The 13,888-nt window shown below is 42.4% G+C and overlaps 1 protein-coding gene across 2 annotated transcripts; it reads left to right on the forward strand.

The window, feature by feature from the left end:
- The first annotated feature begins 220 nt into the window (after positions 1–220).
- LOC127584388 (uncharacterized) lies at positions 221–13,322 on the forward strand. 2 transcript variants are annotated; one of them, XM_052041166.1, is made up of 3 exons: positions 221–531; positions 6,290–6,449; positions 12,304–13,322. In XM_052041166.1, exons 1-3 carry the CDS (start codon positions 301–303, stop codon positions 13,140–13,142), a joined length of 1,230 nt encoding a protein of 409 aa, XP_051897126.1. In that variant the 5' UTR covers positions 221–300; the 3' UTR covers positions 13,143–13,322. The 2 variants fall into 2 exon arrangements, with proteins under 2 accessions (XP_051897126.1, XP_051897127.1); XM_052041167.1 differs by having other exon boundaries at positions 221–360.
- Positions 13,323–13,888: the final 566 nt, after the last annotated feature.

Below are 13,888 nucleotides of genomic sequence, written 5' to 3' on the forward strand. Positions count from 1 at the left end.
CACTCCGGGGCCAATTTCACTGCGGGCGCACATCAGGCCGGCGTGGGCGGGGTTTCCAAGGGAACGTCGCTCCGATTGGTCCATCCCCGCGCCGATGATCCGGCGGGCTTCGGCTCTCATTCGCCAGTACATGCGAGGGAGAGGCGGGATTTCCGGAGCTCAGGCGCGTTGCTAACGCCGTGCCCTTTGCGCCGACTTGGGCGGGAGGGAAGGCGGGATTTCCGGCGTAGCGGACGCTGGTTTCAAGACCGCTGGACGAAAATAAAACGGTCGCTGTGTTCGTGCTCGGAGGCGGGAGGGATGTCGGAGCCGCGGGCGCCGAGGTTCAGTGATGCGGCGCTGAAGGTGTTGGTGGAGCAGGTGAGGGCCCACAAGGAGGTTCTCTTCCCCTCAGATGGGAGGAAGATGCCTCGGCAGACGCTGCGCCAGGCCTGGAGGGAAGTGGCACTCTATGTCAACCTCAAGAGTATTACTCCCAGGACCTGGCTGCAGTGCCGCAAGAAGTTCAACGACCTAACCCGCACTGCACGGGTGAGTATCACACTCTGCCGCCAAAAAAAAACCCCAAATTTGCAGCCATTCGGCTCAAAGCTGCCATGCTGGTACTCATTCTCCAATGAACCCCCCTCCCGTCACTCCTATCAGTTCAGCATTCTGTTTGCTTCTCCTTTACTTTTTGGGGCTCTGCCCTAAAATACTCTTCAACGTAGATGCTCCCTGTGTTAAGGACAGAAAATGTTGGAAATCATTGGCAGGTCAGGCAGCATCTGTGGAGAGGCATGGAGTTGGTGTCTCAGGTTGGTGGCCTTTCATCAGATTTCCCTCTCTGGTATCATGTTTTGAATTCCCACCATACTTTGGGTAAAATAACTTTGCTGATATCTTGGGCTGACATTTTTTTGTCTAGTTTGTATGTCAACCTCAAGAATATTACTTTGATTGCTCTTCTCCACAACTGGGGAAAATAATAGCTTAATCTATTAATTCATTTTATATCTTTGAGTATAACCTTGTTCTGGTGTCAATTGATTTTACCATTTCCAGTGCCTATGTGTCCCATTTGTAATATGGAGGCCAAATGTAGGTACACCATGTGTTTGCTCAGAACTTTTCTATAATATTGAGAAACAAGAGACTGCAGATGCTGGAATCTGAAGCAGCAAACAAGATGTTGGAAGAACTTGGTGGGTCAGGTGGCATCTATGGAGGGAAATGGACAGGCAGTATTTTGGGTGGAGACCTTTCATCTGGACTCCAGATGAAGGGTCTTGACATGAAACATTGACAGTCTATTTCCCTCCACAGATGCTGCCTGACCTGCTGAGTTCCTCCAGCATCTTGTTTGTTTCTCTATAATATTATTCTGCCTAACCACTAGAGTTGACTTATTGTGTTGAATATAGAAGTTTTATTTTCATGGGCTTCCAGAGGGATTTAATAAAATTTACTTATAAGAGACTTTGACAAAAATGAGGTATGTAGAATTTGAATATGTAGGCATCACTTTTTTTTTGACTGGCATGGACACAAGGGACCAAATGGCTTCTTTCTGTGCTGTAAATTTCAATGATTTGCATTGATAATGAATTAGTTCAAAGGTATCAGAAAGAAAGTATGAATAATTAGTTGGAGGTTTCCAGTGGTCCACCACTTTCCAACCCTACTCCCACCAGCACACTAGTCTTTGCTGTGTTTCAGCCTTTCAAATTTTAAAAAATAATTTGGGTAAATCAATAGAAATCTGTGTATTCAAATTTGCTGTGGGCATCAGGTCGGATTACAGAACATTCTGGTTCAAGTAAAATTATTACTGTATGCAAAGAAAAGAGTCTGAACATCTTGAAGCAAAAACATTACAGCTTTGAGGCCAATCTACTCATTTCGTGTTTCACAGACACTGATCCAATCACAGTATGCATTTATATGCTCCACTAGGTATGTTACTGACATTTGGAAGGATGGCATATATTCTGTGCATGGTCCATCTTAACACTTATGTGACTTCATGATTACGGAATGGAGAAATGAACTGTGGTTTCAGAGTGCCAAACACTTTATTTGTGTTGGGAGGCTAGAATATAAAACATGGAACAGTACAGCACAGGAACAGGCCCATTGGCCCACCACATCTGCAATGATAATGATGCACAGTATTGTAGTGGTTAGCATAAAACTATTACGGTGCCAGCGACCTGGGTTTAATTCCGGCCACTGTCTGTATGGAGTTAGTACGTTCTCCCTGCGTGGGTTTCCTCCCACATTCCAAAGACATATGGGCATGCTTTGCTGGCTCCAGAAGTGTGGCCTCACTTGTGGGCTGAGCCCAGAAACCTCTACGCAAAAGATGAATTTTACTTTGTGTTTCAATGTACATGTGACTAATAAAGATATTTTTACCTAATCCCATCTGCCTGCACATGGCCTGTATCCCACTATTCCCTGCCTATTCATTTTGTCTGCATAAATGCCTCCTGAGTATTGCAATTGTGTCCGCTCCTACCACCTCCTCTGGCACTACTTACCAGGTACCCACTATTCTCTGTAGTACTATATACAAATATATATGAGGGGACAAAAAACAACTTGCCTTGCAAATCTCTTAAACTTCTCACTTTAAACCTATGCCCTCTATTATTTGACATTTTCCCCTCTCTGAAAATTGCTCTATCTGCCCTATCTATTCCTCTCATTATTTTATAAACCTATATCAGTTTGCTCCTCAGCCTCTGTCACTGCAGAGAAAACAATCCAAAGTTTATCCAGCCTCTCCTTGTAAGCTAATATACTTTAATCCAGGCATCATCCTGGTGAAGCTTTCTTGCACCTTCTTCAAAGCCTCCACATCCTTCCTGTAGTGTGGTGACAAGAACTGTGCACACTGCTCCAAAAGTGGTCTGACCAAAGTTTTATACAGTTGCAACATGACCTCCCAACATTTATGCCCAATGCCCCAACCGATTAAAAGCAAATATGTTGTACATCTTCTTTACCACTCTATCCACTTGTGTTGCCACTTTCAGAGAGCAATGACTTGCACCCCAAGATCCCTCTGTAGATCAATGATCCTAATGGTCCTGCCATTTACTGTTTATTTTCTTTTTGCATTTGACTTTCCAAAATGCATCACCTCACACTTGTCCAGATTAAGCTCCATCTGCTATTTCTCCACTCAAGTTTCTACCTGATCTGTATCCTTTGATAACCTTCCTTGCTATCCATGACTCCACCAATTTTTGTGTCATCTGCAAACTTACTAATCAGGCTGCCTGCATTTTCATCCAAGTTCTTATATAACAAACAACAGCACTGATCCTTGCGGAACACCATGGTCACAGACCTCCAGTCAGGAAAATGAACTTCTACCACTAAACTCTGTCTTCTTTGGCCAAGCCAATTTTGTATCCAATTTACCAACTTGCTATGGATCCCATGTGAATCTTTTGGACCAGCCTACTATGAGGGACCTTGTCAAATGCCTTACTAAAGTTGATGTAGATAATGTCCACTGTTCTCATCAATTCAATCAAACTTGTGAGACAGGACCTCCCCTGCACAAAGCCATGTTGACTATCCCTAAGCAAAAAAAAACTTCTGGAGGAACCCAACAGGTCAGGCAGTATCTGTAAAGGTAGGGAGATAGTCAACATTTCGGGTCAAGGTCCTTCATCAGGACTGAGACTGCAGCAGGAAGAGACTCTGTGTTTTTAAGCGAAAAACACTTGCCTAGCAAATCTTCTTTAAACTTTCCCCCTCTCACCTTAAACCTATGAGCCCGAGAGCCCTCCAGATTACAGCATCTGCAGTGTCTTGTGTCTCCCCGACTATCTATAATAAGTCCAGACTTTTCCAAATACAAGCAACTCCCATCCCTAATCTTCGGTAATTTCCTACCACTGACGTAAGCTTGGCGGCTAATGATTTCCTGGTTTCTCCTTGTGGCCCTTCTTAAATAAAGGAACAACATTCGCTATTCTTCAGTTTTCTAGCACCTTGCCAGTCACTAAAATAGGATACAAAATCTCCATCAAGGCCCCAGCAATTTTGTCCCTTGCTTTCCTCAGTATCCTGGGATAAATCCCATCAGGCCCTGGGGATTTATCCACCTTAATGTCTTTTAAGATGCCCATCACCACCCCCTCCTTAATATTGACATGCCCTAGAATATCAACATATGCCTCCCTAATCTCACCATCATCCATGTCCCTCTCATTGATGAATACCAATGCAAAGTGCTCATTAAGGATGTCACCCATTTCCTCTGGCTCCACGCATGCATTCTGTCCTAGAGTGGACCTACCCTTTCACTAGTTGCCCTCTTACTAAAAGATAAAAAGCCCAGGATTGTAGGAGGAAACCACAAGATCTCAATCAAAAGCAAAAATTATTAAAGGCTAGTGGAAGAAATTCAAAAATTCTATTTTGCTGTGTAATTTTTTTTCTTCTTGATGTCTGGAATACAAGTTATTTTACAGCTGAAGAGATCTGGTTAGACCATGTCTGGGTAACTGTGATCAGTTCTGGGCACTCCTGCTTAGGTGGCATAAACTGGCCTTGGAGAGAGTGTAGTACAGATTCATAACTTTTTTACATGGGGTTAAATTATAAAACTGTTTGCTTAAATAAGTTGTCGCATATGGAAAATCGAGGCATTATTTAAATAATTTGTTTAAATTGATAAAAGATTTTCATTCAATTAACAGAAACTATTTTCTATTGACGGGAAAGTACACAACAAGCATGTACAATCTTGCAATGAGAACCAGACCTGCAAGGGGTCATGATAATCCAACCACAATAAGCTTTTGAAGTTAGCAGTCATCTGTGGCTCAGTAGGTAGCACTCTTGCACTGGAGATTGTGGGTTTAGAGACTTGAGTGCCAACAGCTGGGCTGACATAGCAGTGCGTGTCATTGATAACATTTTTGTTTGCTTAAGGCATCTAACAAAGGCCAGAAAATGCTGCAAAGATTTAGCAGGTCAAGCAGCATTGGTGGAAAAAGAAACAGTTCATGTTTCAGGTCCAGGAGCAGTCACGAGTTCTGATGAGTATCCACTATTTAATATCTGCAGTCTTTTTGTATTTTCGTTAAATTAAAACCAGTCTGCTCTTCAGGATGATGATATTTTAAACAGCAGCTGAGGTTATAAGAGTAATCACAGTTATCCTGGTCATTGAGCCAAATCAAGCCTCTGTTACACCCTGGACTTGCCCAATTAAACTGAGTGACAGATTCCGATCATTACAGTGAGGAATTTGCTTTTGTGAACCTGTGCTAGCCAGACCTCACATACGGTTGGAATCCTCATTCGTTCCTGCCCTAGGAGGAAAACTTACCTGTTACTTGTTTTACTTCAGTTGCTAATTTTTAATTATTTTGATCTTGATATTTTAATTTTTATTTCACTTTTATCCACAACACTTCTAAAAAATATATATCTAAATATCAGAGACATTTAAAAACTGTTAAAAATACTTCACAGCTTTGACAGGAGATGAAGCTTTCTCTCCAGCATTGCCTCCTGCAAAGACTGCCAGGAGTTCTGATGGAGGGGTTCGGCAGTATATACTGGCTGGCTACTGTTGCAGCCTCTATGTGCTCCGCTGCCCAACTCTCATTCAAGGAAATTCTGCTTTTGGCCCTCTGGATTATTTGCTGGCGAGTGTGGTTAGGTGGCCAGGTTCATTGGCAGTGAGTCCAGGTAGCAGGGCTCGATATTTATTTCTCAGTAGGTGATCTGCTAATGTTCACTTTGCCATTTTGGGGAATTGTTATGTGCACATTGGATGCATTAACTCCATTTCAGAAGTATTTAATTGGCTATGAAGTGCCTTGGGATGAGCTGATGTCATGAATGGTACTGTATAAATACACATCTCTCTTTCAACTAACAATTTCAAAACTGAGATTTGTAACTTTTTGAATGGCAGTGAATAGATGGAGTTAAAATTCAGATCAGTCATGAACCAATTGAATACAGAACAGACTAGAATGATCTACACCTGTACCCCTGTGTTGTTCTCCCTCCATCCACATCTTTCCTACAATCACTGCATTCACTCTCCTCCTTGGTCTAATTGCAAACTCACCTAACACCTTCACCACAGGCATAAAGCAGCTTTGATCTGGCAACTGGAAAACTCTTCATGAGTTAATTGTTTTTGCATGTCTGCCTGCAAACAATTTGTGCTCTTCAAACCTTGCTCCATCCATCTGATGTGAAGCTGCTTCACACCTCTCCATAATTATTACAGTAACCAGATGCTAACTCATTGCCACTTTTTCAACAGGACAAGTTGGCACACAAACCAAGGAATCCGACTTGTAGTGGGGAACGGCCAGCCTCCATTCAAGCCACCACTCAGATGGAGCAGGAAGCTCTGGACATCGTTGAGATATACAGCAGGAGAAGCATTGAGAATGGCGAGGCTGGAGGCCAAGTACCACAGGGTGTCTGGCAATTTCCCTCATCTACTCTGTTCTTAAGCATCACCCAAGCAATGGGATCACTCTGGAATAAAAAGAGAAAATGCTGGAAACATTCAGATGTCAGACAGCATCTGTGTGGAGAAAGAGAAAATAGTTGAAGTTTCAGGATGGTGTTCTTTCATTGGAACTGGGGAAAATTTCAATGTGATGCCATTCCTAAGCCCATCTATCTTTTTTTTAATATTCCTTTATGGAACATTGGTTTTGTTATCAAGGTCGGCATTTATTGCTGGAGTATAGTGGTTTGATACAACTGAGTAGCTTGCCACTCCAGCTCCAAGAGCAATTGAGAGTCAACCACACTTAGAATCATAGAAATATACAGCACAAAAATGGATTCTTCAGCCTAACTCATCCATGCTGACTGTAATATCCATTTACACTAGTCCCATTTGCCTGCATCGCCCTACTGCTTTTCTATCCAAATATCTTTTAAATGTTGTAATGGTATCTGGCTCTGACAGCTCATTCCTTATAACAGTCATACAACATGGAAATAGGTCCTTTGGCCCCACTTGTCCATACCGACTGAGATGCCTATCAACGCTGATCTCATTTTCCTGAATATGGCCCACATTCCTCTATTCCTTTCCTATCCATGTACCAGTCCAAATACGTTTTAAACACTGTGATTGTACCTGCCTCTACCACCTCCTCGGGCAGCTTGTTCCATGTGCCCACCAACCTCTGTGTGAAGATAACTTGCCCCTCAGATCTCCTTTAAATACTTTCCCTCTCAGCTTAAACCTATGTCCTCTGGTTTTAGATTCCCCTACCCTTGGAAAAAGACTGTAACTATTTACCCTATCTATGCCCCTCTTAATTTTATAAACCTCTATAAAGTCACCCCTCAGCCTTTTGCACTCCAGTGAGAACAGTCCAAGCCTATGCAATCTCTCCTTGTAACTAAGGCCCTCCATTCCAGTCGATGTCCTGGTGAATCTCTTCTGCACTCTTTCTTGCACTACCACATCCTTTCTAGAGTGTGGTGATCAGAAATGCACACAATATTCCAAGTGTGTTATAACCAATGTCTTGTACAACTGCAACGTGATGTCCCAACTCTTATATTCCATATCCTTGCCTATGAAGGCAAGCAACCTAAACACTTTCTTCCCTATCCTCTCCACCTATGTTGCCATTTTCAGGGATCTATGAACTTGCACTGCAAGGTCCTTATGTACATCAATTCTTCTCAGGTCTGTGCCATTTACTGTATATGTTCTGCCAGTATTGAACAACCCAAAATGCATTAATTTGCATTTATCTGGATTAAGTTTCATCTGCCACTGCTCTGCCCAACTTTCTGTGATCTATGTCCCTCTATATCCTTGGTTAACCATCTTTGCCATCTACAACTCCTCCAATCTTCATGTTTCAACAAACTTATCAGACCACAGACATCCTCATCCAAGTCATTTATGTATGTATGTTAACAACAACAAAGGCCCCAGTACTGATTCCTGCAGTAAACCACTGGTTACAGACTTCCAGTCAGAAAAACAACACTCCACCACCACCATCTGCCTCCTATCACCAAGCTAATTTTGGATCCAATTTGCCAAAACATCTTGAATCATGTGCCCTAACTTTCTGGAGCAGCCTACCATGTGGGACCTTAATGGGGGTAAGACTCTATGTACCTTATCTATGTCTCTTATAAACCTTTATAAGGTCACCCCTCAGCCTCTAATGCTTCAGTGAGACCAAAGCCAGCCAATTCAATCTCTCCTTGCAACTAAAGCCCTCTAATTTCAATCACCATCCTGGTGAATCTCTTCTACACTCTTTCTAATGCTACACATCCTTCCTGTTGTGTGGTGACCAGAACTGTATACAATATTCTAAGCATGGCTTAATCAACAGTTTGTACAATTGTAACATGATGTCCCAAGTCTTACACTCAATACTTTGGCCTATGAAAGTGGGTCTGGAGTCAACAGCAAGTCAGTCTGGCAAATATCCTTGAAATACTTTACTGAATGAGATGTTTTTGAAGACAATTTAGTAATTGTGCAGTCACCATTTCTGAGACCAACTTTTTAAAATAAGAATTCCAGGTTATTAACTGAATTAACTGGTGGGAAAGTTACTGGATGAGATTCTGAAGGATAGGATTTATTAGCATTTGGAAAGACAAGGACTGATTAGGGATGGTCATTATGGCTTTGTTCATGGGAGATCATTTCTGACAAAGTTGACTGAGTTTTTTGAGGAGGTGACCAGAAGAATTGATGAGGCAGCACAGTGGACATTGCCTGCATAGGTCTTTGGCAATGTCCTGCATGGCAGGCTGGTCCAGAAGGTTAGAATAGGATCCAGAGTGAGATAGCAAATTGGATACGAAATTGGAGTAACAAAGGACTGCAGATGCTGGAATCTGGATGAGAAACATGATGATGCTGGAGGAACTAGAAGGGTCCCGACCCAAAACGTTGACCGCCTGCTTTTCTCCACGGATGCTGCCTGGCCTGCTGAGTTCCTCCAGCATCATCGTGGATACGAAATTGGCCTAGTGACGGGAGACAGGGGGTTGTAGTGGAGAGTTGCTTTTCAGATTGGAGACCTGTAACCAGTGGTGTGCCACAGGGATTGGTGCTCAGTTCTTTATTGTTCATCGTATATATTAATGATTTGGAATTGGTGGTATAGTAGACAGTGAAGAAGGTTGTCTAAGGCTAGATCAGCCAGGGAAATGGGCAAGGGAAGGACAGATGGAATTTAATTTGGATGTGTGAAATGATGCATTTTGGGAAATTAAACCAGACCAGAACATATACAGTGAAAAGAAGGGCCCGGACAAATGTTATTGAACAGCGAGACCTTGTGGTACAAATATGTAGTTCCCTGAAAGTGGCAACTTAGGTAGACAGAATGGAGATGATATATGGTATGCTTGCCTTTATTAGCTGAGGCATTGAGTATAGAAGTTGGGAATGTAATGTTACATTTATGCAAACTGCAACATTGGAATATTGTATGCAGTTCTGGTCTCTACATTATAGGAAGGAGTCAGGAAAAATTCAGCTAGAGAGGGTGCAGAAAATATACCCAAGAATTTTGCTTGAACTGGAAGGTTTGAGTTATAAGGTGAGACTGGATAGGCTGGGACTGTTTTCCCTGGGGTGAATGAAGCTGATGGGTGATCTTAAAAAAGTTTATAGAACTATGAGGAGCATATATAGAGTAAATGGTCGCAGTCTCTTTCTCAGCGTAGGACATAGATTTAACATAAGAGGGGAAGGATTGGTATGTTATAGTCATTGCCCAAGATGTAATCTCTTCTACACTGGAGAGACCAAACAGATCAGGCGATCACTTGCACATTACCTCCATTTGCTTCCCTTTGTACTCAGCCCTTCTAAATTGGTTAATTGGATTATTTCATGGAAACGTCAAAAACTGAGAGCATAGCTTTAAGGTAAGGGGGAAAGATTAAAGGAAGTTTACATAGCAAGGTTTTTACATAGAGAGTAGTAAGTAATTGGAACAGGATTTCAGGGGAGGTGGTGGAAGCAGATACGATAGCAATGTGTAAGAGGCATTTAGATGGGCACATGAGCAGGCAGGGAATGGAGGGATATGAACTACTTGCAGGCAGCTGTGCAGTTTAAATTGGCATCATGGTCAGCATAGACACTGGGGAGACAGAGGGCCCGTTCCTGTGCTGAACTCTTCTATGTTAAGCTTAATGTAAGCAGAAGAAACACGTTTTTGAGCATATTTGCATAGAGATTGGCCCTGTGTTTTTTTTCGCGTATATAAAAATCAATTTGTACATGTTAATTTTTGCCCTTATTTACAGTGGAAGTACTGTCCATCATAGAATTGGACCAGACACTTTTAGACACGACACACGCTGGTGAGCAGGTGTCATTTTTTTTTTCAGTGTCATTCATGCTTGTGAATATCTGAAATTGGTGCAAAAATGTACAAGGAGCAAAACCCACATTACATGTTAATCATACATGAATTAAGCTGTACCCTGTTTTAATGGTTGACATTTTGGTCTGTGGGCAGCACAGTGGTGTAGATAGTAGATTCGCTGCTTCACAGTGTCATATACACGGGTTCAATCCTCATCCTCATTGCTGTTGGTGTAGAGATTGCGCATTTTCCCTGTGACTGCATAGGATTTGTCCCACGTCCCAAAGATGTTCGCTCTGTAACCAATGCGGCCTGCATAATGCCAGTAGTGTTCCTGAGTCCATCGATTGCATTATTATCAATTTGTGTTATGGAAATACGTGTTATAGCAGAACCACCTGTAATTGCAGTTTTCTGCTTTCTCAGTTTTGACAAAAAAGACAGAAAATATATTCACAAGAGTTAGGTTTCTATTTTAGACTTAAATTTTCGACGTACGAGAGGGAATCTCAGTCAAATGTACAAAATTTCTGACAGGGCGTGACGGACTGCATGTGGGGTGGATGTTTGTCTTGGCTGGTGGGGATCTAGAATGGGGAGTGGTGGTCGTTGTCTCCAAGATAACTAACACAGAGACGAGCAGAAATTTCTTCACTCAGGATGGTGAACCTATGGACATTTTAAAGGACAGTTGGACAGGTACATGGGTGGAAAGATTTAGAGGGATATGGGCCAAATGCAGGGAAATGGGGCTAGCTTAGGTCTGCATCTTGGTCTGCATGGATTGGTTGGGCTGAAGGGCCTGTTTCCGTGCTGTATTACTCTATGTGCAGGTTGATGGGTTAATTGGCCACTGTAAATTGCCCGTAGTCTGTAGATGAATGGTAGAATTGGGTGGGGGAGTTAATGAGAATGTGAATAAAAAAAATTAATGTAGGATAAGTGTAAATGATTTGCGTGGATTCAGTGGACCAATGGGCCTGCTTCCATGCTTTATCTCTCCATGATTGATTGACTATCGGTATGCCTTATTGAGTGATTGCTGCAGTCCTACAGCTGAAGATCCTTCCTTTCTATCTGACTACCTGCAGCGGCTTTTCACTGCAAGGGTCAATGTTTTAATCCCTGCCTCCGCAATGAAAATGTTGTGCAATGACCTGCGGCCATTTACAGCACAAGAATTAATGCACAGTATGAAATTACAAACAGGTTTGTGGCTAAACATTTGCCCCCATTCCCTATGCTTTTTCCCTCCTCTCCATGACATCTTTAATTCAGTTACTGTGGCTTGCTTCTAGTGTGTCTTTCAAGGCTGAGACACGTTTCTCCTGAACAAAACTGCAGCTGTGATGTTTGCAAGGAGTTACAATTGGGAATCATACAGGTTGTATTTCAGTGCATCAAAATGGGGCAAGTCCAATTTCTAGGCAGTTACATCTTCCATTCTCAGTGTTGAAATGAACAATTTCAGAGAATGAGCATTTCCAGCATTTTCTGATTTTATTTCAGATGTCCAGCACTTGGTGAACTTTCCTTTGAACGTAATTTCAGATAATGTCACCATTTTTTAGCATTTACATTTCTTGCAGAAAGATTTTGTTTTACTTGTCCCATTACTGCCTTGTGCTATCATCTTTCGTTAATCAATCAGCTCTCTAACCTTTTGTTACCTCCTCTCCTTACCTCTTTTGACTGCATCTTAAAACTTGTTTATTAGCCTTCCCATTTTGATGAAGGATCATTGACCTGAAACATTAATTTTGTCCATCCACAGATGCCATCTGACCTTCTGAATACTTCCAACATTTTCTATTTTTATGTCAGATTTCCAGCAACCACAGGATTTAGATTTTGTGATTCTGTGGATTAATATCTACCATTGTTCCCTGCTCTTTCCAGAAGTGGCTGACCTTTACCCTCTTTATTCCACCCCCCCCCCCCCCCCCAGATATATCCCATTACTTGGGCCTTTCTGGGCAGGAGATGGAGGAGGACCACCTGACTGAAGATGCATTGTCACCAGCTCCATCCTACCAATACACCACTGAACTCAACGTTTCCAGTGTGAGAGATGGGACAGATGGATCAGCTCGAAGTGAATTATTCAGCAGTAGTGAGCAAGATCTGGCCATGGTGGAAAGGACAGTACAGGAGACAGATGACCGAAGGGCAAGCTCCGAATCGAGCTACACAGAGGAACACAGAGACATGGATTTGAGTGGTCCAGCATTTAAAAGAAAAATCTTCCATGTTCATCATCAGTTACTTGAAGCTTTGGACAGTCTGTCTAGGAGCTGCCTAACACTGTCAGAGAGTGTAGAAGAGTCTGCTTCCATACTGTGTGGTGTTCTGCCGCAAGGCCTCACTACTCTGCAGAATACCATGGAGAATGTGGCCAACGCTTTGGATGCTACAGTGAAGCCCTCTGTTCAGGAGTCAGTGAGCCCTGAATTAGCATCATTGATTGAGGCTCAGACTGGTGCCATTCAGGCTCTGACCTGCACCATTTCCTCTGGCCTGGAAAAGTTGGGGGGATGTATTGATAGGGGTTTTAATCATGTCACAGAACTCCTACAGTCTACTTTCCCACATGTCGGTGATAATGTTGAATCACAGTCCCGTGGTAATGGCACAATGGGAGAGGCATATACTGCTGTTTCTCGTAACAATAGTGTGCCTGCTCCTTTGCCCTGCCCTCAATTCCAGGCTCCTCCAGTGACAGGAACAACACTACAGTCAATGGTTAGGCCCCCTCGTGCTCAAACCCTGAGAGATCGACGATCATGAACATTTCAGAAGCTCTGACTGAGGCACAGTAGCCTTTCACCACATAAGCTGAAACCACTGGGGAATCCATGTAAAAGAGTAGCAAGGAAATCACTTAAAGCATGTAGGATGGCACTAGAGTGCTCATGTAGGTTCCATGGTATCAATAAAGTGCAAAATACTTTGCAGTTTTAACTTTGATAGGTGGTTATATTTTAACTAAACTGCAGGGTCAGTTATCAGATAATTCAGTGTTAGTCAGTGGTTGGAATATTTCACTGGAATTTGAAGGATTGTTAGACATGTTCTTTAGGATTGTTGATAGGGTGTAGCATTCCCTGATCCAGGATTTAAAAATAGGACAAAGGCAGAAATATGTCCATAAGTTTTTTTTATAAAGTGTCTTGTATGACTTTTAATCACAACTGTTTTTACCAGAAAGAACATAATAACTTTGCATACAGTTTTAACCTATCCTGATGAAGGAAACTCCAAAACAAAGGAGCAATGAGTTCCTTCTCTAATTCTCTTTCCACAGACGCTGCCTGACTTGCTGAGTGTTTCCAGCATTTTCTGTTTTGATTTCAGACTTCCAGCATAGGTAGTTTGGATTTGATTTTCAATCAGGTATTTCTCTTTGGTGATGCTCAGAAATGGCATATGCTTCTCCAGAGAAATTACTGACAGCCTTGCTTCTCTTTTTAAAATTATTATTGGGCCATCAAACCATTAATGAATTTGCTGTGCCCCGAGTCCCTATGGCCCAC

This window comes from Pristis pectinata, chromosome 29 (genome assembly GCF_009764475.1).
Source record: "Pristis pectinata isolate sPriPec2 chromosome 29, sPriPec2.1.pri, whole genome shotgun sequence".
In the NCBI taxonomy this organism is placed as follows: Eukaryota; Metazoa; Chordata; class Chondrichthyes; order Rhinopristiformes; family Pristidae; genus Pristis; species Pristis pectinata.

What these genes read in the sequence shown, in the direction of transcription:
- LOC127584388 (XM_052041166.1), top strand. Translation starts at nt 301, where the DNA reads ATGTCGGAGCCGCGGGCGCCGAGGTTCAGTGATGCGGCGCTGAAGGTG. An exon ending in ACCTAACCCGCACTGCACGG is followed by an intron (nt 532 to 6,289) that starts GTGAGTATCACA and finishes CTTTTTCAACAG; the next exon opens with GACAAGTTGGCACACAAACC. An exon ending in TGGAGGCCAAGTACCACAGG is followed by an intron (nt 6,450 to 12,303) that starts GTGTCTGGCAAT and finishes CCCCCCCCCCAG; the next exon opens with ATATATCCCATTACTTGGGC.